Source organism: Microcaecilia unicolor, chromosome 5 (genome assembly GCF_901765095.1).
Source record: "Microcaecilia unicolor chromosome 5, aMicUni1.1, whole genome shotgun sequence".
Lineage (NCBI taxonomy): Eukaryota > Metazoa > Chordata > Amphibia > Gymnophiona > Siphonopidae > Microcaecilia > Microcaecilia unicolor.
In genome coordinates, this window is record NC_044035.1 from 224,191,242 (window position 1) to 224,215,868 (window position 24,627).

General features: G+C 43.6%; 1 protein-coding gene across 2 annotated transcripts in view; it reads left to right on the forward strand.

The window, feature by feature from the left end:
- RIPK4 (receptor interacting serine/threonine kinase 4) overlaps positions 1–24,627 on the forward strand; it is a 63,890-nt gene that overhangs the window by 9,210 nt on the left and 30,053 nt on the right. For both annotated transcript variants that reach the window (XM_030203818.1, XM_030203819.1), the window contains exon 2: positions 7,443–7,734. In XM_030203818.1, coding sequence (XP_030059678.1) covers positions 7,443–7,734 — 292 coding nt within the window. The remainder of the gene's footprint in view (positions 1–7,442; positions 7,735–24,627) is intronic.

The following is a 24,627-nucleotide window of genomic DNA, read 5'->3' on the forward strand; positions in this document are numbered from 1 at the left end:
TCTGTGACTGGTTGCAGGGGGCCTGGCTATTGTGGGGTGGGTGCCTCAGTGATTATCCCACCCCTGAAGGGTGGCCTAATATTTGAGTACTGGCACCTTTTTTGCTAGAAAAAATGCACTACATATTGTACAATAACTCAAAAATTGCCTAAGAACGTGATTGGTCAGTGGATGGTAAAGCATACACATAGCCCAGGTCCTGGGCAGTTTATAACTAGGGCCTCTATTGTTTGGGGCTTATTTCCCCAGCTAATTAAGAGGTTAAAAAAAAATTGGTGTATGTTGGTGTTTTCCCTTTTAGGTACTATTGATGAGTACCTTTATCCTTTGGATTCAAACATGAAGGGTCTGCAGGCCAAAAGTTTTCATTTTGTTTAGGTTTGTCATTTATTGGATCCCCCCCCCCCCCCCCCCCCCATTATTAAAACTTTTATTTTTTGTTCTTTTAATTTTGGGGGCAGTGTTACAATATGCTCTTTTGCGTTCAACTTCATCTTTTAATTGATATACCACTACAGGGAGCGTACCATTGGAGCGGTTTACAGTTTTACAAATAAGGGAAGAGGCAGCATAATGAAAGGAACTAGAATTAGGATAGAAAAGAAGAAGAGAATCAGAGCACTGAATCTGCATTTAAGCAACTACATTCAAACCGGTAAAACTAACAGACTTGGGTGCTCATTTTCAAAGCATATAGACTTAAAAAGTTTACATAGTAACTAACGTATGTATCCTTATGGACTCAAATATCTGCCTAAATAGGTAAGTTTTAAGGGCCACCTTAAAATCCGAGTGAGATTGCAAGATGCACAGTCCAAAAAGAAGAGCACTCCAAAGGCTAGGGCCTGTGATATTAAACATAGATTTCCACAAAGCACTCAAGAAAATTGTATGAAAGGAAGGAACAGATAAAAAGGGGTTGCAAAGATCGAACAGGGCAACTAGAGGAGTAAGGAGCCAAATAGCCTGCAACAACTGGAGGCTGGTTGGTAGTGAGGATTTTATGAACCAATGTGAAGTGTTTATAATTCGTGCATCTATGGGCAGCCAGTGCTCCTGTCTAAGGAGGGGGATGACAGTAAATGATGGTAGATAAAGACCTGTATGATCCATCCAGTCTGCCCAACAAGGCGAACAGGGCCATACCCACCACTCTGTTCAGGCCACACTCCTTCAGGACAAAACATTGGCATCACAAAAAGGGCAGTTCACAATTTGCCATGGTGCCTATCACCTCTTCAGTTCAAGTCTCTTTTTATACATCTTTTGGCACAAACCCCATATCATTTTCATTGCTTTTCTTTCGACCACTTCAATTTTTTTTATGTCCTTGGCTAGATACAGCCTCCACTGCTGAACACAGTACTCCAGGTGGGGTTTCATCAACACTTGTACAAGGACATTAACACCTCCTTTCTGCTGCTGGTTATCTCTCTCTATGCAAACTAACATCCTTCTGGCTAGCCTGCATTGTTTAGATCCTCCGGTCTGGCACCTCCTATCTCACACATCACCTTTGGATTTCTATATCCCAAGTATATCACTCTGCACTTCTTTGTGTTAAATTTTAATTGCCCCAAACATTAGGCATTCTTCTTATTTTTATAAATCTCTTCTCATGCTTTCTACTCCCTGTATAGTGTCCATTCTTTTTTATATGTTCATGTCATCCATCTACTTCTAACCCTTGGGCAATGCCGCTCACAAATTTGAGTTGGCCCCAGTACCACTCCTTGAGACACTCCACCCACCGTCCTTTCCTCTGAGCAAACTCCATTCACTTCCACTCTGTCATCTGACAGTCAAAAGGTTCTCTGGTCACCCAGTCAAAGAATCAGTCCTCCCAATTTCAGTACAGAGTTTGCAATTATTTGGTACAGTCTTCTGTGGGTGAGGGGAGTTCTGAGGTATGAAGGGAGCAACCTCCTCCTAATCCCTCCTGTAGAGTGCTGACCAAAATGAGCACTTCTGGAAAATCTATACACACCCGGGAGCAGCTGTAAATCTTGGTGTTGATCACAATGATCGTATGCGTGCATTCCTCTTCTGAAATGGGGAATACACATGTTTTATTTGGTCCTGCCCTAGTCCCATCCAAACCATGTCCCCACATGTAAATCCTGGATTTCTAAAATGAGGTTTTCAGTATTTATTTGATAAGTGTGTAAATACTGGCTGGTTAAATTTGTTTTGAATATTGGCCGGATTATTTTTAGTGTACAAAATATTTTTTTCGTTTTGAAAATCGGCTGGATTATTTTTAGTTTAAAAAAAAAAAAAAATGGTTTTTAACAAGCACCAACAAAAGCACATCCCTAGTTGGATTTACTTGCATACTTTATTTTTAGAGAAACTCTATATTTCAACAGGGATTTTCTAACTAATTCAATGTAAATTCTACTTATTTAAAGAGAGTTTGAAACATATGTTTTGCAGGTGTCTCTCTTTGTTGTTCAAGGATTAAACCAAAGAAATCCTCAATTTCAATTAACCAACAGGGAACCTCAAAGCTCCTAATGGGGAAAATACTGAAAATATTGCAAAATCCACTATTAAAATCAGGAGTAGAGTAATATCGTTGGTCCCAGTGAGGAGAAAAAGAGAAAAAAATCATACACAAAAACTCATGTATAGATGAGAAAAACGAATGATATATAAAAAACTCTTTCTCCTTCACTAATAGTTTTAATTAGCAAAGTGAGACACCTTACCCTGAAACCAAAGTACCGGGAATAAACCCGGAAAAACTATACACGAATCAACGTTTAGTAGTTTAGGTTATCCCCCCGTATAGACAATCATACAGCAAGCCTCGACCCTTCGTTGCCACTTAGAGCCTCTAACCCACAAGCTAAAGAGCAGCAAAGGAGTGGCTGGTATACACCCCAAAAGTACTAAAAGAATTAAAAAATGAAATTTTAAATCTATTATTAGTAATTTCAAAAATGAAATTTTTAAACCTATAATTTTGTAACCTATCATTAGAATTGTCCACAGTATCTACTACTACTACTACTACTACTATTTAGCATTTCTATAGCGCTACAAGGCGTACGCAGCGCTGCACAAACATAGAAGAAAGACAGTCCCTGCTCAAAGAGCTGAAGATTAGAAAGTGACCAGTGTAAAAAGGGTTCTGGGGTGATCTGGGAAACTACAGACTGGTAAGCCTGAAATCAGTGCTGTGCAAATTGGTAGAAACTATTACAAAGAGCAAAATTGGAGCTTGTAGACAAGCATGGTTTAATGGGACAGTCAACATGGATTTAGCTGGCTATGTAGTGTATCTAGAATTTCAGAAAGCTTTTGACAGAGTCCCTCATCAGAGTGTCTGAGGAAATTTTTAAAAACCATGGGATGGGAGGTGATTGTTTTGTTGTAGATTGGGAACTGGTTAAAAGATAGCAAACGCAGATTAGGGTTAAATGGGCAATTCTCTCGATGGTGGAGTGCCACAGGGATCTGTACTGGGACCAGTGCTTTTTTAACATATTTATAAATGATCTGGAAATGGGAATGATGAGTTAGGTGATCAGATTTGCAGATGACACAATTATGCAGTTTTTGTTAAATCACATGCGGGCTGTGAGAAATCGCAAAAGGAACTTACAAGATTGGAAGACTGGTCATCCAAATGGCAGATGAAATCAAAGTGATGCATATTGGGAAGAATAACCCAAATTATAGTTCTATGATGCTAGGTTCCACATGAAAAGTCACCACCCAGGAAAAACATATAGGGAGTTGATATTCAAAGTGATTTAAGTGGGCAGGAGTCTCTCCTGTCCATTTAAATTGTTCCAGCAGACTGGCCACAGGTATTCAGTGACATTTAACCAGCCATGTCAAATCCATCCAGTGGAGGGGTGTTCTGGAGGAGGATACAGGAGGTATGTGGGTGCTGGTGTCCATACAGGTAAGCGACGAAATAGAACTACACAAAAGGTTGTCCTAATTTTGGTCGCTGTAGCTGTGTGGGTGCTAGCACTGAGTATCAGCTGGCACCTGCATAACTACTGGGTAGTGCCCTCCCCCCTCAAGGCCTAGCTTAAGAGAGCTGGTGTTATAGCATAGGAATGGCAACATCAATCTCCACTTGCTCCTGCCCATAGTGGCTCCAGGTTTAAAATGGTTGTGGTGATAACTATTGGCTGTCTTGTGGTACTATAGAGTACCACAAGACTGTCACTAGAGGCTGAGGCAGCCATTTTGAATCCAGAGCTGCCATGGGCAGGAGTGAGTTGTGATTGCTCCTGTCCTTCCTACAGTAGATAATCAAGGACACTTGAGAGGCCTGGCAGGGTCCTGCAGGGAGTGGGGACCTTCAGAATTGGAGCTGTGTTTGGTGGGGAAAGCTATTTGTGTAGAGGGGGATTGGAATCGGGACTGGTGGGGAGAACTAAAATTTTAATAGATGTAGTGGGGTAAAACCAAGATTGGTTCAGCTTGTCCTTCATGAGCGTTCTCTGCTGTAGCAAAGTTCAGCAGACAATTCCTGCATGGAGAGAGAATCCATTACTGGTAGCTGTGGAAATCCTTTTCTCATATGTATTGATTATTTTTAAAGAGGGATTTTTTTTTTTCATTTTGTTTGTCAAGCGTGATTAATATCTAGAAACCCAGCCTAAAACAAGATGAGGTTATTAACTGGCTACAGAGTCATGGGGAGAATGGGGTCTCCACCATCCTCCTGTTCACTGTCTACTTTCCCCATTCTCTCTCTCTCTATTTTAAACTTGTGTATTTGGGAGCAGGGAAACAAGTATCTGTCAGTGATCACTTAGTCTGTTACTGTATGGATAAACATGGCGAAGAATCACCATGGATTTAGAAAAGAGGAGATGTGTCTAATTTATTAGAAGCTTTTTAAAGTCATGAATAAGCATGTAGGTAAAAGTGAACTGATCAACACTGTATTTGGAGCATCTCCTGACATTCCACTCTTATTTCCTATCTCGGACCACTGCATACCTCAAACATACACTGCTTATTCTCTACTTTTGAAACTTCCGCAGACATTTTGTCTTCTACCCTCTCATTTGTTCTTAAGCTTCAATGTTTTCTTCCATTCATTCAGCCATTTCCATTCTATCCGAGCCCATCTCACCTTTATCATTGTTGTCACTCCTCCCCTACTCTCTCTTCTTCTGTTCCTTCTGTTTTCAACTGGGAGTATAGATTCCAATCCTGGTCCTATAAGACAATTCTCATCCCACCTGTGCAGATAGCTGCATCTCCTGCAATCTTATTCCTATTTTTCTCCTTCAACCTCCCTTTTCTTTTGTTCTCATGTGCCTTGTGCTCTGCTCCAACAAGCTTGTCTATATTCACAACCTCTATTTCTCATTCTCCATCATTTTGCTCTACGACTTGTCTTTTTCCTTGAAGACTGCTTAAGTTGCTGCCCTCTGTCAGAGGTTCAATTTTCTTCCATACACATCACCCATTTGGCTACAGTAGTGGTGTTGAGCCACTACTCTCCCCTTCCTGTAATTTTCATTTCCTAACTCGGTTTTGCTCCTTTTCTTCCTTTTGAAGTCCATACCGCCCATTTTTCACTCCTTCCTCTTCAGATAGTTGTCATTTATTGACCCCATGATAAATCCCTTTCCTCTTTTAACAGACTTTGACACCTGGCTCCTCTGCATTCCTGAACCATCTTCCCTTCCCTTCTTTTTGCGGACTTTAACATTCATATTATTGACCCCGTATGACTCTTATGCCTCAAAGTTTCTTGCATTAACCTCCACTTTCAATCTCAAGCTGTGCTCGACTACTTCTACTCACCAACATGGCCAATCTTGTCTTTTTCTCCAGATTCTTACTTTGACTCCATCTCAGTTCAACCCTTATCTGACCATTATTAGATCACTTTCAGGTTTAACCACCCACCCGCACAGTTTCATCCAATTACCACCAACTCGTTTAGAAGTCTTCAGGGAATTGACCCTTGCAGTCTCTCTACCAGTGTCTCATTCCTCCTCTCATTCACTATATTATTCAAGTCTGTCAATGAGGCAGTCTCCTCCTATAACCCTATAATCTCCACTGCTTTAGACGCTCTTGATCTTCCTATTCCCCACCCTGTAAAGTGTACCAAATCTCATCCTTGGCTGACCTCCAGAATCCACTACCAACATTTGTCTACTCTGTATAGCATCTTTTGACTAAAATCCCACGTACCTCCTTCCACTCTGCTATTGTACATGCCAAACAAGAGTGCCATGTCCATTGACAAACTCTCTTGCTTTCAATTCTCACTATCTTTGCCACACTGAATTTCTTCCTTAAAGTGCCTCCATCTCTATCCCCCCCCCCTCACTTTCAGCCAAATCTATGGCAGAGTACTCCCATAACAAAGTTCACAAGTTTAATCTTTGAGTTCTACATTAGGTCACCCTTCCTCCACTTCATTCAGGTTTTCAATTCCTGCCACCTGTTATTCCTTTTCTAAAGTCCCAGAGGAAGAAACTGCACATTGTCTCTCTTCCTTCAAACTTACTACTTGTTCCTCTAATCCTCTTCATAACAATCTCCTCAGCTCTCATCTCTCCTACTGTCAGCCTTTTCATCTGTTAAATCATTAACCTCTCACTTTTCACTGCAACTGTTCTGATGCTTTCAAAGATGCCATGATTTCATCACTCCTCAAAAAAAACCATCACTGGACCTTACCTGCCTTTCCAACTATCATCCCATCTCCTTTCTTCCCTTTACATCCAAGCTACTTGAAAGTGCTTTTGACTATTATCTTGACTTTATCTCAAGCTAGTCTTGATGCACTCCAATCTGGTTTTCACCTTCTACATTCTACAGAAATAGTCTCCAGTGACCTGTTCCTTGCCATATCCAAGGGCCTTTACTCAATCCTCATCCTTCTTGACCTATCTTCTGCTTTTCACTGTACTGTTCATTACCTACTCCTGAGTTCACTGTCCTCACTTGGATTTCTGGACTGTTATGTCTTGCTTTTCTTATTTTTCCTGTAGCACTTTTTAGTATATGCTTGTGGATCCTCCTCCACTGCTATCCCATAATCAGTAAGTGTACCTCATGGCTCTGTCTTGGGACCTCTTTTATTCTATCTCTGTACTTTATTCCCTTGGTGCTCTGCTCTCCTCACATGGTTTTCAGTACCATCTTTATGCTGATGACTTCCAGTTCTACCTTGCTACACCAGGAATTTCACCAGGCATCCAGGCCCCCAAGTATCAGCTTGCTTGTCAGACATTGAATTTGTTGCCTGGATGTCCCACCACCATCTAACTGAACATGGCCAAGAAAGAACTTCTTATCCTTCCCCCTAAACCCATGTCTCCCCCCCTCCCCTGTTTCTGTGGATAATATTATCATGCTCCCTGTTTTGCCCAAGTTATATTAATACTGCTTTGAAGTGTTTGGGATGGCCCTTTTAATCTTGTTTGGGTTGTGTGTTTTTCTAGAGAACGTGCAGAGCTGCTAGAGGAGGCCAAGAAAATGGAGATGGCCAAATTTCGCTATATCCTTCCTGTGTATGGTATCTGCAGTGAGCCTGTTGGCTTGGTCATGGAGTACATGGAAACAGGGTCGCTAGAGAAGCTCCTGGCCTCGGAACCTTTGCCATGGGAATTACGCTTCCGTATCATTCATGAGACTGCAGTGGGCATGAACTTCCTGCACTGCATGTCGCCACCATTACTACATCTGGACCTGAAGCCAGCTAACATATTACTGGATGCCCATTATCATGTCAAGGTACGTGGTGATAAAATTCTAATTTATTTGATATACCACAAATAATGCAACATTTCTAAATGGTTTTACAAAAATAAAATTTAAATGAAAGGAGCTAGAAAAGGAGAGACAAAAGGAAAACAGGTATACAATAATAAAAATATATAAAAATAATTTACATGTTATAATCTAAGCTAGGAGAAAATAAAATTTATGCATATAATTTTATTAGGAATCTAGGGAGCAGGGTCAACCAGATTCAGTGTGTTTTACAATTTGAGATGAAATAGGGAAATGCCATGCCACAGCAATAGCTTTTACTGGAAAAGGCTGGGTGACGTACTCTGTAGTATCATGTCTTGACTGGCTAATGAGAAACATTGTCCTAGGTCACAGGAGGTCACTGGTATCACGATGGTCCCTGAGACTGAAAACGGAGACTGTGAATGAAAGGTCTGCAGTTCTCTTTAGCAAGACAGTTCTTTTTCAGTGTTCTCTTTCTAAGGTTCTTTGGTAAATTATCACTTTAATGTTGTTGTTGGTGTAGCATGCAGTTTGGCAAATGATGTGTCATCATTTTACTACTTCATTAAAATAAACTTAATTCATCTTAAATATGCAAGTTTCACATTGACAAATCGGTATATATTTTATTTATTATTTTTTGTTGCATTTGTATCCCACATTTTCCCACCTCTTTGCAGGCTCAATGTGGCATACAATACATCATGAATAGTGGAAATAAGAAGAGAATAGATATTTGGTATTACAGAAGGATTTTGGGTTACATGATAGTGATAAAGCATAATAGTGATATAACAAGAAAACATTATAAGACAGTTCTGGATACATGTGAGGGATTTCACATGTGTTGATCTTTGTGATATGTCTTGTTGAAGAGATGGGGGTCTTCAGTAGTTTGCGGAAGCTGGTTAGTTCATAGATCGTTTTTAGGTTGCGCGGTAGCGCGTTCCAGAGTTGTGTGCTCATATAGGAAAAGGTTGATGCATGTGTTAGTTTGTATTTTAGACCTTTACAGTTGGGGAAATGAAGATTGAGGAATGTGCGAGATGATTTTTTAGCATTCCTGGATGGTAAGTCTATCAGGTCTGACATGTAGGCTGGGGCATCGCCACGGATGATTTTGTGAACTAGGGTACACACCTTGAACGCGATGCGTTCTTTGAGTGGGAGCCAGTGTAGCTTCTCTCATAGGGGTTTAGCACTTTCATATTTTGATTTTCCGAATATGAGTCTTGCTGCAGTGTTCTGGGCTGTCTGGAGTTTTTTGAGTATTTGCTCTTTGCAGCCAGCGTAAAGTGCATTACAATAGTCTAGATGACCGAGTACCAATGATTGTATCAATTTACGGAAGACTGTCCTTGGGAAGAATGGTCTTACTCTTTTTAATTTCCACATTGAGTGGAACATCGTTTTGGTTGTATTTTTCGCGTGACTTTCAAGTGCTAGGTGCCGATCAATGGTAACTCCAAGAATTTTTAGGGTATCTGAAATTGGTAGGTTCAGTTTTGGTGTGTTTATGTGGTAAACTTGTTCGTGTTGTGTTGAGAGGTGAGTATTAGGCATTGGGTTTTTTCTGCATTAAGTTTTAGCTGGAATGCATCTGCCCATGAATGCATGATATGTAGACTTTGGTTGATGTTGTTTGAAATTTCCTTTAAGTCTTGTTTAAATGGGATGTAGATCGTTACATCATCAGCGTATATGTATGGGTTGAGGTTTTGGTTTGATAGTAATTTGGCCAAGGGTATCATCATTAGGTTGAATAAGGTCGGTGAAAGGGGGGATCCCTGTGGAACTCCACATTCAGGTGTCCATGTGGCTGATGTAATCAAATTTGATGTCACTTGATATGAGCATGTGGTTAGGAACCCCTTGAACCAGTTGAGAACGTTGCCTCTGATACCAAAGTATTCGAGGATGTGTAGTAGAATTCCATGATCAACCATGTCAAAGGCGCTAGACATGTCGAATTGTAGAAGTAGTATGTTCTTGCCAGTTGCAATCATTTGTTTGAATTTTGTCTTGAGCGTAACTAGTACTGTTTCAGTACTGTGGTTAGAATGAAATCCTAACTGGGAGTCGTGTAGTATTGAGAACTTGTTTAGATAGTTTGTGAGTTGTTTGGTCACTATCCCTTCTGTTATTTTGGTTATTAAGGGAATGGATGCTACTGGCCTATAGTTGGTTAGTTCACTAGCATTTTGGGTATGGGGGTGAGTAGAATGTTTCCTTTCTCCTTCGAGAAGAGTCCATTTTGTAGCATAAAGTTCATGTGTTTCGTTAGGTCTGTTATAAATTGTTGGGGGGCCGATGTCATAAGGTTGTTTGGGCATATGTCTAGTTTGCAATGAGATTTGGCATATCTTTTAAGCATTTGGGAGATGAGATCCTCCGATAGTATCTCGAATTCGGTCCAAGTTCTATCTGCTGGGTATACTCCAGGGTCTGGGTCTAGACAGTCTAGGAGTACAGCGTATTCAATGGGGCTGACAAGTATTTTGAGTCGCAGTTGTACGATTTTCTCCTTGAAGTACTTCGCGAGGTTGTCGGCTTCTGGTGTGTCTTGACTGGTGTGGTGTCTAATAGTTTATTCACGAGTTGGAAGAGTTTATGTGGGTCCTTGTATTCATCAACATAGCACTTAAATGCTGAATGCCAACTTTCATGACTGTATTCACGCCTTTGCTCTGGCATGTTATTCCAGCATGCCCTCAGTATTGTAAACAGACCAGTTTCTGTATATAGAGCAGTGGTCTCCATTGGCTGTAGATTCTTATTGAGGTGTTTTTTCCCTGGATTGGAAGAAAGATCAGGGGAAAATGGGAGAGGCAAGTGCACCACAATAACCAATGTAAAAACCAGGAAGCACACTCTTTCCCCCTCTCCCCCCCCCAAAAAAAAAAAAAAAGACAAACCAAAAAGCAGAGCTCTGCACTAACATTTTATTAGTATTGGGCAAAAAGAGCATGGTTTGACATAGGGTTACCATATTTGCCATGACAAAAAACAAAAAAAAGAAAGGACACAAAATTCAGCCCACACTGTTCTCGTCCCCGCACTGCAGTGTCATCTTGACCCCCCCCCCCCCCCCCTCTTCAAGAAAGCCAGATTCTGTAAGCAGCGAAAATACTGGTAAAGTAACAGAAATGCATTTCCATGCTAAATACAAAATGAACATGACATGCTCATGAAATGCTTAGACATGTACACTTCAAATGTCCCCCCCTTTCTTTTCCCTCATGTCCATGAGCAGCATATCTCCCTCTCCTCTTCTCCCCATCCTCCTTCTATGTGTTTTCCTCTTTTTCCCTCCCTCTTCTCCGATCCTCATGTATGTACCCTCCCCAATATTTTTTCCAACTTCCCTTCACCCACTCTTTTTTTTTTTTTTTTTTTACAGCTTCCTCCCTCCCTCTACCCTTCCACCCCCCACCTTGACTCCATTCACATCCCATCCCCTCCCCTCTCGTCCTATACCTTATCGTGTCTGGTGGTTTAGGCCTCTTCAGGGCAGGAGAGAGCTCTTTTTCGGCTTTCCTGCCCGTCGCTGCTGCAGACCACTCGCTTCTGGCACCGCTTTAAAATAGCTGCCAAGAGTATTCCAGTGGTAACCTTGCGAGACTTCTGCAGAAACTCTTGGCAACCATTTTGAAATGGTGTTGGCAGTGGGCGGTCTGCGGCAGCCCCAGGCAGGAAAGAGGGGGCTCTCTCCTACCCTGAAGAAGCCACTAGACCACCAGGCATAAGAAATGTACAGTAGGGGAGGGGAGGACACCCTGAGGGCTCACCTGCAAGCAAGCCAGCCAGCAGCCTGCCTGCCTGCTAGCAAAACCTGCCTGGATGCCCCATGGTGTCCTCAAAAAGATGATTATATGGTAACCCTAGTTTGACAGCTTCACTATAATGTTTCCTGAGCAAATTGGCTCTAACTCCCACTCACAAATGGCATAAGTATAGAAAGAAAGCACCAAATCACCTTGCCGAGAGAAAGAGTGAAGCTATCTGTGTTTTTCTGTCTGATGTTTTAAGCAGTTTCATGTTCGTTTCCCAGATGCAGCCTGTTGGGGGAAAACATGTTGGGTTTTATGTTGATCACTTTATGCAAATAAAATTTTAACCACTAAGGGGGGGCAAACTGAAGGCGGTATTGGAAGGAAGTTAATCAGAGTCAGGTTGAGACAGTGGGGGAGGGAGGAGGTGTTGGAGCCAGGGATGAGTTTCTCCGAGAAAAACATCTTTTATGGTGGTGGTAGTGAGGGGTGGAAATAGAAAAACTCATTAAATGGAGTAGATAAGGTGTTATGCTCACACAAATCTAATTTTGACAAGCATAGGTTTGTGACTAGGGCAACCATAGGCTCATAGAGCTAGGTTGCTTGGCATTACATAAACTGTTCTACTATTTTCACAAATGTTATGTTGAATTATTTCTACAAATAATATAACTGAAAGGGTGGTGCAAGCCACAAGCAAAAATAGCCTTAGAATCAAGGATGTGGTCAGTGCAGACGATGCTGTTGGATGTTTTTCAAAATAGCAGTACTAGAATTTTGAATGGAGTGTGCCTGGACGTTTCCCAACATTAATTCAGAGTTATGTTGACTCACCTCTAATGGAACTCATAAGGTGTTATGATGCGAGGCTTGAGAGTTTTCAATCTGGAGTAATGTAACAAAGCAGTTCTTCACAATAAAGGTAGAAGATGCATTGAAGTAGCATCCTAGCAGAGGCATTGGAGACAAAACTGTATTATGATTTAGGACTGTGGGGTTGTGAGTAAAATTTGAAATCACTGTACTGCTGCAGGAATGGGAAGAATTGGAACAGAGAAACTGCAAAGCTCATCTTATTTGTCCAATGTAAAAAAAAAAAAAAAAAAAATTCTCTCAAGTACAGTCATTATACATATCTGCTATAATAAAAAGCACCTCCAACGTTCTGAAGCTGACTCCATGGCTTCACTCAAGGGTTTGTAACGGTGTAGAGCTCTCTCTGCCCATGTCTCTCTGCCCCGCCCTCGCGTCAAAACGTCATGACGTCGAGGGCGGGTAAAACACCGTTACGAACCAACGAACCCTTCAGTGAAGCGCTTCAGAACGTTGTGTTCAAAGTTTGGCAAAGGTATGAAGAACATCGCTGGGTGGCTGAAGGGGGGCAGGGGAGAGAGCAGAATCGCTGGGTGGCTGGAGGGGGGGGGCAGGGGAGAGAGGAGAATCGCTGGGAGGATGGAGGGGGTCAGGGGAGAGAGGAGAATCGTTGTATGGCTCGAGGGAGGGCAGGGGATACAAGAGAATTGCAGGGTGGCTGAAGGGGGGCAGGGGATACAGGACAATTGCTGGGTGGCTGGAGAGGGGGGGCAGGGGAGAGAGCAGAATCACTGGGTGGCTGGAGGAGGGCAGGGGAGAGAGGACAATCACACACTCTGTCTCTCACACACACACTCGCACCCAGTCTCACTCTCTGTCACATACACACACTTGCACGGTGCTGGAGGGCGGGCCAGGGGAATAGCTGGGTGGCTGGAGGGGGGGGGCCAGAGTAGAGAAGAGAATCGCTGGGTGGCTGGAAGGGGGCAGAGGAGAGAGGACAATCACACACTCTCTCTCTCACACACACACTCGCACCTAGTCTCACTCTGTCACACGCACACACTTGCACGGTGCTGCCAACCATGTAGAGGGGGGAAGAGGCAGGGAGTCCTGAGACCACGGGGGGGGGGGGGGGGGGGGAGGGGAGGGGATCCTGAGACCAGGGGGGGAGGGGGTCCTGAGACCACAGAGGGAGGGGGGAGGTATCTCTGTCACACACACACACACACTGTCTCACAGTCAGTGTCTTTCTCTCTCTCTCTGTCTCACACTGTATCACATTCACTTTCTATGTGTCACACAGTCTCACACACACTCTCAGTCTCACTCTCTTGGTCTCACAGAGAGTCTGTGTATCGCGCACACACTCTCTCACACACAGTGTATCTGTGTGAAATACACTCTCTCACACGGAGGTGAGAGGCGCTCTCATGTCAGTGCAGGGGGCCCGGCACGGAGGGGGAGGGAGCGGCAGCGAGGAGGGTAGCTGAACATGGGGGGTGGGCAGGGGGAAGAGAGGAGGGCAGAGAGGAGGGTTGCTGGACATGGGGGGAGGGCAGGGGAGTGAGGAGGGTCGGTGGACGGGGTGAGGCCAGGGGAGGCAGGAAGGCTGCTGGACATGGGGGGGAAGGGCAGGGGAGAGAGCACGGTTGCTGGACATGGATCGATGGAGGGGAGGGCAGGGGAGAGAGGAGGGTTGCTGGACATGGGGGGAGGGCATGGGAGCGAGCAGGGTTGGTGGACGGGGGGGCCAAGGGCAAGAGGAGGGTTGCTGGATATGGGGGGAGGGCAGGGGAGAGAGGATGGTTGGTGGATGGGGGGAGGCCAGGGGATACAGGAGGGTTGCTGGGCATGGGGGGAGGGCAGGGGAGAGAGGATGGTTGGTGGATGGGGGGGGAGGCCAGGGGATACAGGAGGGTTGCTGGACATGGGGGGGAGGGCAGGGGAGAGAGGAGGGTTGCTGGATATGGGGGGAGGGCAGGGGAGAGAGGATGGTTGGTGGACGGGGGGAGGCCAGGGGATATAGGAGGGCTGCTGGACATGGGGGGGAGGGCAGGGGGGAGAGCAAGATTGCTGGACATGGATCAGGGGAGGGAAGGGCTAAGGGAAAGAGGAGGTTTGCTGGACATGGAGGTGAGAATTACAAATCTCGCCCCTTTTAACGGGCTTAACGGCTAGTATAATATATATGAATCTTGTTCTCTGGAAGAAAAAGTTCAGAGTGTGATTTGACTGGGTTTGAGGCTTATTTGTGGGCCTGTTTGTCAGTAGTTGAAAAAATCTTGTTGATGTGAAAGCCTGGAGTTGTCATGACAGAGGCAAGTAACATCACCATTCAGAAGGAATGGATCCTCAGAAGCTTAGCCAAGATTGGGTGGCAGAGCCGGTGGGGGGAGGCGGGGCTGGTGGTTGGGAGGCGGGGCTAGTGCTGGGCAAGACTTCTACGGTCTGTGCCCTGAAAATGGCAGATACAAATCAAGGTATGGTATACACAAAAAGTAGCACATGAGTTTATCTTGTTGGGCAGACTGGGTGGACCGTGCAGGTCTTTTTCTGCCGTCATCTACTATGTTACTATTGCCAAGATTGGTTGTTGTCTTACTGCATTTGTCAATAAATTCCATGTGTAGGAAAATCTATTATAGTAATAGAATATTTGGAGGATAATTCTGTAACAGGGTGCCTAGTGTATGTGCTAGTTATGGTGCCTATTTTAAGCCTGTTCTATAAACCTTTCTTTATAGAATACTAGTACTACTAATTATTTCTATAGCGCTACTAAACATATGCAGCACTATGCATATTATATGCAGGTACTTTGTGAGCTCAGGGGCAATGGAGGGTTAAATGTCTTGCTTAAGGTCAGAAGGAGCTGCAGTGGGAATCACACCTAGTTCTCCAGGATCTCGGCTCACTACAAATGGTAGTGCAAATGGCCAAAAACCTAACTACATTAAGGTTTGACCACCTACACCCGCTGGTGTAAATGTCCACTGCTAGACGATATTTTGTAATTTATGCATGGACCTGTGCGTACTCTGCTGCTATTCAGAATTTTATAGAATGTCATTTATTTTATTTGTATATGTTTTATACTACCATTTAAAGGTAAGGCATATCAGAGCAGCTTACAACAGGAAATATGAAAAGGAGAGGGTGGAAGTCAAGAAAAAGGTGATGCAGATTAGGGTAAACGGAGAATGGAAAGGAAGGAACATTAGGGAAAGCAACACTGATGAAGATGACGAGAGGATAATCTAGTAGGGAAGGGTGAAAAGTGCAGTTCCCAGTAAGCTATTTGAAACGGCCACATCTTGATTAATTTTTAAACTTTTGTCTATGATGTTTCAGTATGTTTTGGTGCTGTAAGTTATTTCCAGAGGTACAACCCAAGATTAAAAAACATCAGAATCCCTGGTGGTGTCTAAACCATATATGTGCAGGGTATGAAAGGACTAGCAACCTAACTTGTGAGGAAAGAAAGGATGAAATTTAAATATAAAATCCTGGTCTTGGTACCGAGAGCCTGTCGCACTCAAGTCCCAGGTTATTTAGCGAATTTGTGCAGAAATGGGGAGCCAGTTTTCTTCATTTGGAGGGGGGGGGGGGGGGGGGGGGGGGGGGGGGCGGTTGTGGAATATGTTTACTGAACTAGCTGCAGATGCTTGAGCATCCATAGCAGAAGACCATTGCAAAGTGTGTTACAATAATTGAATTGGAGAAAAAACTAAGTAGAGAATAAGAGTGTGAAGGAGTGAGCTTGGGAGATGAGGCATGACTAAACAAATACAGTGTACTAGGGTAAAGAAGGAACTACAACTTGTGGCTTGAACCTAAGATTGGGATTTAAAAAAAAAAATCCCAATACTTTACTGTTCCTGGATTAGTGAAAAACACTACACTCCAGTAGGGGACGAGGAGGAACTGTAGATTATGGACTGGGAAAATGTATTGCTTCACATTCAGTGGAATTAAGAAATAGGAGAGTCTCCAGGAGCCAAGAATATATGGCTTGAAAACACCCATTAAGAAGAATAGTTTTAGAAGTAGAGCCTCTGGTGAATAGGATCTGAGTGTCATCCACTTAGATATAGGGGCTGCAGCTTTAAAAACCGTATCAAAAGAGGAAGGGGGGGCTAAGAAGATCAAAGTCTGAGAGACCCCACAAATGACAGTTTGAGAAAATGACAATTGAGAGGCTGGCTGAACCTAATAAGAACAGTCGGAGATGAGAACCACAAGTACCACCAACCTCAAGGCCATCAAGCTCCTAAGAAGGGTATGATCAACCAAATCAAAAGCAGATGAAAGGTCGAGTGAGACAATGGAGTGTGCGTGGTCATTGTTGTTTGAATTACAGCTAGCATTGCAGTTAATAAAGTTTCTATACAATCTCCAGCATGGAATCCAATCTGTCATGGGTGAAGAGCCAGAGATTTTTCTAAGTACTGAAGTGCTAGTTTGCAGTACTAGTTTCTCCAGAAAATTTGCTAGTAGAGTCAGTTGAAGATTGCGTGATAGCTGGATGGCAGCAACAGCAGAGCCTTGCTATCTATCCTATATAATAATTCTCACCACCAACGTTCTAATCGAGAACTGCCTGTGTCCGTGCCTCCTTCTTGAGCTAGGCTCCGAAGCCAGGCTGACGTCACTAACAGCTGATTCCAAGTGACAGGGAGTGGAGCATTAAACAACGACCCTCCTTTCCCCCTGCCCCCCTGCAGCCACCCATGTCCAGTGACCCTGATCTCTCACCTGCCCCTCCTTCATCCACCCATGTTGTGTAACAAATTCTTCGGGGCAGGCAGGAAAGATCCCCAGTCCTGCCTGCCCGCTGCAGGCGCTGACGCTCCCCGCTGCCGGATCGCTGTTCAAAATGGCCGCCAATACTTACAAGGGTGGCCTCCAAGACTTCAGCAGAAGTCTCGCGAGACCGCCATTGGAAGTCTCGGCGGCCATTTTGAACAGCAATCCAGCAGCAGGGGAGCACCAGCGCCAGCAGCGGCAGGCAGGACCGTGAATCTTTCCTGCCTGCCCCAAAGATTTCGTTACACAGGGTGGATGAAGGAGGAGCAAGTGAGAGAGCAGGGTTGCTGGACATGGGTGGCTGGAGGGGGGGCAGGGGGAGAGCAGGGTCGCTGGACATGGGTGGCTGCAGGGGGGGCAGGGTGAGAGGAGGGTCGCCGCTGGAAATGGATGGCTGCAAGGGGGGGCAGGGGGAGAGGAGGGTCGCCGCTGGACATGGGTGGCTGCAAGGGGGCAGGGGAGAGGAGGGTTGCAGGACATGGCTGGCTGCAGGGGAGCAAGGGAGAGGACGGTCGCTGGACATGGGTGGCTGCAGCGGGGGGGAGGGGAGGGTTGGTGGACAGGGGGGCAGGGGGCAGGAGGGTTGCTGGACAGGGGTGGCTGCAGGAAGAGGATGAGGGGTGTCCTAGTACCAGAAAGGTGGGGGTGGAAGGGGGGCCTCAGACCGTAAAGGGAGGGGGGAGGGGGCGTACACACACTCTCACTCTATCACATACACTGTCTCTGACACACTCTCCATCTCTCACACACACACACACACTCTCTCTCTGTCTCTCAAACATACACTCCGAGGAAAACCTTGCTAGCGCCCGTTTCATTTCTGACAGAAACGGGCCTTTTTTTACTAGTTTTATATATTTGGATGTGGCTCAAGGTGAGTTACATTCAGGTACAGTACTGTTTTTGCTCTTTTACTTTTGCCTTTTTTTTTTCTTTGTCTTGTGTATACATTTTTTGGAGTGTTAGCATTTTGAGAATCATTCCAGCAAAATCCCTAGGGTGTTTTGCCTCATCCATCCATCAAAACCCTTGCTTTTTCTTTTTATAAGTCTTTTAAGCCACCCTCTGGGGCTAACTTGCACATTGCAAGGCTGCAGCCACTGGCAATATATGTTCTGACTGCATCGAGTTGTCTCTTAAGATAGATGACCATACAAGAAAATAGAAAAAATTACCACTCTTACCCCCCTTTCTTTCTTACAAAGCCACGCTAGCAGCTGCCTTTGCGGTAATGCCAACACAACCCAAAGTGAATGGGCTGTGCCGTTGTTACCACGCAGCAGCTGCTAGCATTCTTTGTAAAGGGGGCAGTTATATATTTAAAAATTAAGATTTTGAAGGAGAGGATATTGCAGAAAATTCATTCAGATTTATATGTTGCTTTCTTGAAGAAATTTTACCCAAGGCAGTTTACAGCAAAAATATGTTGAACATAGATAATAGAAAATTACAGCAGTAAAAATATTCAAACAGCACAAAGTATAGCATAGTATGCTACTTTTAAATTGTCAACACATTACATAATGTTTGTAAGATCAGTGTGTGTTTTTTGAAAAGGAAAAACCCATGGAGAACACAAGATGATTTTGATGCATATCTCAGTTGTGTTGAGGCACAAGATGACAAATGTCCACCAGAAACACTTGGGAGGTGTCCTGAAAATTTTCAGCGGATGACACATGGAATAATGTCCTAAAATTTGGGGAGTTCAGGGAAGAGTGTGGTAGAGATCACTCTGCCAGGGGTGGGAGAGTGAAAAAAACAAGAGATTTTGCCTTTTAAAATTTTAAAAATTACATTTTATTTTTTAGTTGAAGTTTCAGTGAGGCCAAGGTACATTGTAATGTTCTCTGGCACTGTTAATGTTGGCCATTGTCTCGCAACACTATTGTGAAGAAATGTAAAATCCTTCAATTATTACCAAAAGAGACTAGACGAGCCAGTCTTACCTTTATTCTGCTGCATGTAAGAACATGTAAGTTTGATTTGCTACAGGAAGGGAGGAGTGTAGGCCCACGCAAGCATGAAGGTAGATAAAGCTTGCCTTGGCCTGTTTGTGACGTGAAGCCATGGGGTAATTCTGCCTTTAATGCTATGTGTATTACTAAGAGAAATACTTTCTAATGTATGTACAAATACCTTCAGCAGCTAAATGGCATCAGTATTATAAATGGGGAAAAATCAGTTGTCTTCCTCCCCCCCCCCCCCCAAAAAAAAAAACAACAACAACAATAAAAACCAATAGTGCAGATGATCTGCAAGATCCAGTGCGGTAAAAGCAAAAGAGCAGATCTGAAGAAAATCTTATATTTTAAATGTAGGATTTTTCTTCTGATCTGCTCCTTTGCTTTTCTTTTTTTCTCGGACTGTTGCATCTATGCTTGTATTCTTTAGTGATTTTATGCATGTGTTATTGTAATCCACCTAGAAATATTTTAAATAATCATTAGGCTACTCCTTCACTCCAACATACATTAGATGGGCGGGCTTCAGATATCCTCTTTTATGTGACCACCCTGCCAATCCCATATGGATCTTATTTCCTGGACCGCTATTTTTAAATCTGATAACATTTCCCACAATTAATTCCCTTTAGTAGACATACTCCATGTGTCTTCTGTAATATGTCTAGCTTTTGTGTATCTACATAAGATTAGAGAGTTTTAACCTTATTTAGACCCAGATGAGGTGAGACTATTCTACAAGCTTTCATTAGAGCTGTTTACTATAATTCAGGCTTCCCCAAACTACACATTGCATAGATTACAGCTTTTGCAAAATACAGCTGCTAGAATACTGGTGGGAGCTATGTCCAATGGATCATGTTACTCCAATTTTTTTTTAAGTTACATTGGCTACCAATGAGGGATAAGTTTTTAAAACTATAATGCCAGTTTTGAAATGTCTTCACCAAATGTTGTCCAGGCCCTCTCTTTAGTCTTGTCATCTTATGTGCCTGGATTTATTTTACATTCATCCCAATTAAATATGTTAGATGTTCCTTATGTTGTTTTGGCTAGGCAGGTTTCAAAAGTAGTTCAGCTTTTAGCTGTACTGCCTTAATCTTTTGGAATAAACTTCAGTTTTCATTTTAACTTGAACAGAATTTGACGTTCCAGAAGCAGCTGAAGAGAAGGTTGTTTAGCTTGGCCTTCCCATGACTGATGGGGTCTGTTTGGATCTGTTTTATTTATTTTGATAGGTTCATTTGGACTAGTGAACCTGACAAATCCAACAACTATTATTTTAAGTATTTTAGTTATATTGTGAACTGTTAGAGGTTATTAGGTGGTACATTAAGGGGGTTTTTACAAAGGCGTGGTAGTGTTTTTAGCATGCAATAAATGCTAGAGATGCCCATGTATGGGCGTCTCTAGCATTTAGTGCACGCTAAAAACACTACCATGCATTTGTGAAAAGACACTTAAGTATGATAGTTGAGGTTACCATATATGTGTCCATACCACTCCCCAATAACCTTTTTGTGCTTGTGTCCTATCCACACCAAATTTTTAGAATGTCATAGGTCCAAGAGGATCCTGACAGGATGTTTTTGGGGATCCACACACATTTGCATCTTGAGGTCTGTTCCGGAAAGTAAACTTTATCAGTTCTCCATGGAACTTGGTTTGGTTTTTGCTACCTTTTTCGTGTCATTACAGAGTTGAATTTTACAGTGAGTAGGCTACAGTGTTGCTTGGCAGGGGTGAGGGGAATAGTCATGGTGTTTTTACAGTGTTTCCTTATTTTCCCTCATATGCCCCTCCTGTATGCGTGTTGTGAGAACCTCCTAAGGCAAAGTACAGCTGAGAGTCAGAGTCATCATATTAATCAAAATCTGGCTAGAACATTGAATTGGAAGTTGCATGTCTCATGCACAGTTGATTTCTGGCAACATAACTCAGAAGTACAATATATTACTACATCTCTTATTTGCCAGTTGATATGGGTTGTTCATATGACCTAGGGGCTTCCGTACAGCTTACATGGAGAGCTTCTAGGAATATCTGATACCTAGTGTACCTGAATGTAACTCATCTTGAGCTACTACTGAAAAAGGTGTAAGCAAAATCCATAAGTACATAAGTATTGCCATACTGGGAAAGACCAAAGGTCCATTGAGCCCAGCATCCTGCTTCCAACAGTGGCCAATCCAGGTCACAAATACCTGGCAAGATCCCAAAAATGTACAAAACATTTTATACTGCTTATCCCAGAAATAGTGGATTTTCCCCAAGTCCATTTAATAACGGTCTATGGACTTTTCCTTTAGGAAGCCGTCCAAACCTTTTTAAAACTCTGCTAAGCTAAGCACCTTTACCACATTCTCTGGCAACGAATTCAAGAGTTTAATTACACGTTGAGTGAAGAGAAAGTTTCTCCGATTTGTTTTAAATTTAGTAAATTGTAGGTTCATCGCATGCCCCCTAGTCCTAGTATTTTTGGAAAGTGTGAACAGACACTTCACATCTACCCGTTCAGCTCCACTCATTATTTTATAGACCTCTATCATATCTCCCCTCAGCCACCTTTTCTCCAAGCTGAAGAGCCCTAGCCACTTTAGCCTTTCCTCATAGGGAAGTCGTCCCATCCCCTTTATCATTTTCGTCGCCCTTCTCTGCACCTTTTCTAATTCCATTATATCTTTTTTGAGATGTGGCGACCAGAATTGAACACAATATTCGAGGTGCGGTTGCACCATGGTGTAATACAAAGGCATTATAACATCCTCATTTTTGTTTTCCATTCCTTTTCTAATAATACCTAACATTCTATTTGCTTTCTTAGCCGCAGCAGCACACTGAGCAGAAGGTTTCAACGTATCATCGATGAGGACACTTAGATCCCTTTCTTGGTCTGTGACTCCTAACGTGGAACCTTGCATGACATAGCTATAATTCGGGTTCCTCTTTCCCACATGCATCACTTTGCACTTGCTCACATTAAACGTCATCTGCCATTTGGACGCCCAGTCTCGTAAGGTCCGCTTGTAATTTTTCACAATCCTCCCGCGATTTAACAATTTTGAGTAACTTTGTGTCATCAGCAAATTTAATTACCTCACTAGTTACTCCCATCCCTAGATCATTTATAAATATGTTAAAAAGCAGCGGTCCCAGCATAGACTCCTGGGGAACCCCACTATCTACCCTATGGAATTCTCCCAGGATCAGTGAGGGCCCAGGTCATTTGAGTAAGTTTTTCTCATATATTGTGTTGATGTGGTGATGTTACTTGCATTGTCCTACACTAAAACGATCAATATCCCACTATAAAGTTTCATTTAAAATTGTAGAAGGATGTTGTGTGCTGCACCGCTGTAGCCTGGGCTTGGTAACACTAGAGGCAAGTTATAAGTAGTAGTTGCATTTTCTGATGATATCTGCTTATTCCTTTCCCTCTTTGTCAGTGATGCTGACCTGATAAAATCAATACTTAAATTTCATAAAGACATTCTTGGAAAACTTGGTGTCTAATTCATTCTTACAGACATGGTTTACCTGCTCTGGTGCACTTTACTGTGGCTTTAAAGAGGCAGACATCCAAAGCAAAGTGAAGGGTAGTGATTCAATACTGCTTAGCAGGTGCGCCCAGGCAATGAGTCAGACAGGCAGTGTGTACCTCCCATTGCTGCAGAGTTAGTCCTTAAAGCCCATCCTGTAATTAAAGCATGCCTCTCCTCGTTAAAGGCTGGCGCTGCCTGCCTGGTGGGAAAGACTACAAAGTGAGAGAAGAATGACTAGTGGATTGCTACCTGGGAAGGAGGAGGCCATCTGCAAAATATGACTGCACGCAATTTGCTACCATACATCTAGTAACATAGTAAATGACGGCAGATAAAGACCTGCACGGTCCATCCAGTCTGCCCAACAATCGGGTGTCCTTAAATAAAAATCAGACAAAAGATTGCAATTTAATAGTCAAGTACTGAGTATGATATAAATAGGAACAACAAACATAGTTTGAAATATCTGTATGCGAATGCCAGAAGCCTAAGAATTAAGATGGAAGAGTTAGAATATATTGCATTAAATGGAAAAATTAGATATTTATTTATTTATTTGTAGCATTTATACCCCGCTCTTTCACGCTCAGTAGCAGGTTCAGTGCGGCTTACAATGTACAGTACAAAGTATCACAGAGATGATGGCTTACAATGTATGGTATAAAATATTGCAGAGATAACACATATAATAGGAATCTCTGAGACCTGGTGGAAGGAGGATAACCAGTGGGACACAGTCATACAAATTATATCATAGGGTGGATGGTGGGAGGGGTAGCATTGTATGTTAAGGAAGGCCTTGAATCAAATAGATTGAAAATTCTACAGGAAACAAAACACATCTTGGAATCCTTATGGATTGAAATTCCACATATAAAAGGGAAAAGGATAGTGATAGGAGTGTACTACCTTCCGCCTGGCCAGGATGAACAGACTATGGATGTAGTTTGGGGGGGGGGGGGCGAGGGGGGCATTGCCCCCCAAAATGACTTAGTCTTACCCAGTGCTTTTTTTGTGCCGGTACTGGCGGGCGGCAGTAGTAAAAGCAGCAGGCAGGCAGGCTCGACTCCATCCTTCGTTTCCCTGCCCTCTTTGCGTCCCGCCTTCCTCTGATGTCATTTCCTTTCAGGCAGGTGGGACGCTGAGAGGGCAGGGAAGCGAAGGACGGAGTCAAGCCTGCCTGTTTGCTGCTTTTACTACCGCCGCCCACCAGTTCGCCACTGCAACTTCAGTACTAGAGAGTGGAGTGGAAGTGAGCCAGCCTATCTAGTCCACTGTAAGGAAGGAAGCCATTTGGTAAATCTCTGTTTCCACTCCCCCCCGCGCAGCCGTTCCTCCAGGCTGCCAGTAGGAGAGAGAAAGAGAGAGATGGGAGATGCTGCGAAGGGGGAGAGAAGAGGGGGAAGACGCTGGATAGAATGCGGAAGGGGATGGAAAGAAACAGAATGGGCAGGGGAGAGAGGAGAATTGCTGGACAACAAGGATTGATGGAGGGAACAGGGGAGAGAGGAAATTTGCTGGAGATGGATGGAGGACAAGGCAGTGGAGAATGGAGAGTTGCTGGACATGGATGGATGGATGGAGAGGAGGGCAGGGGAAGGAGGGAGAATTGCTGGACATGGATGGATGGAGGGGAAAGGGGAGAGAGGAAATTTGCTGGATATGGATGGAGGAGGGGGAAGGGGAGAATGGAGAGTTACTGGACGTGGATGGATGGAGGGGGAGAGCATGGGAGAGAGGAGAATTGCTGAACATGGATGGATGAATGGAGGAGACAGGGGACAGAGGACAATTGCTGGACATGGATGGATGGAGGGGAAAGGGGAGAGAGGAAATTTGCTGGATATGGATGGATGGAGGAGAGGGCAGGGGATAATGGAGAGTTGCTGGACGGATGGATGGAGGGGAGAGAAGTCAGGAAGGAGATGCACATTGATGGAGGGCAGGGAAGAGAGGAGAAATGTTGGACAAGGATGGAGGGAAGGAAAG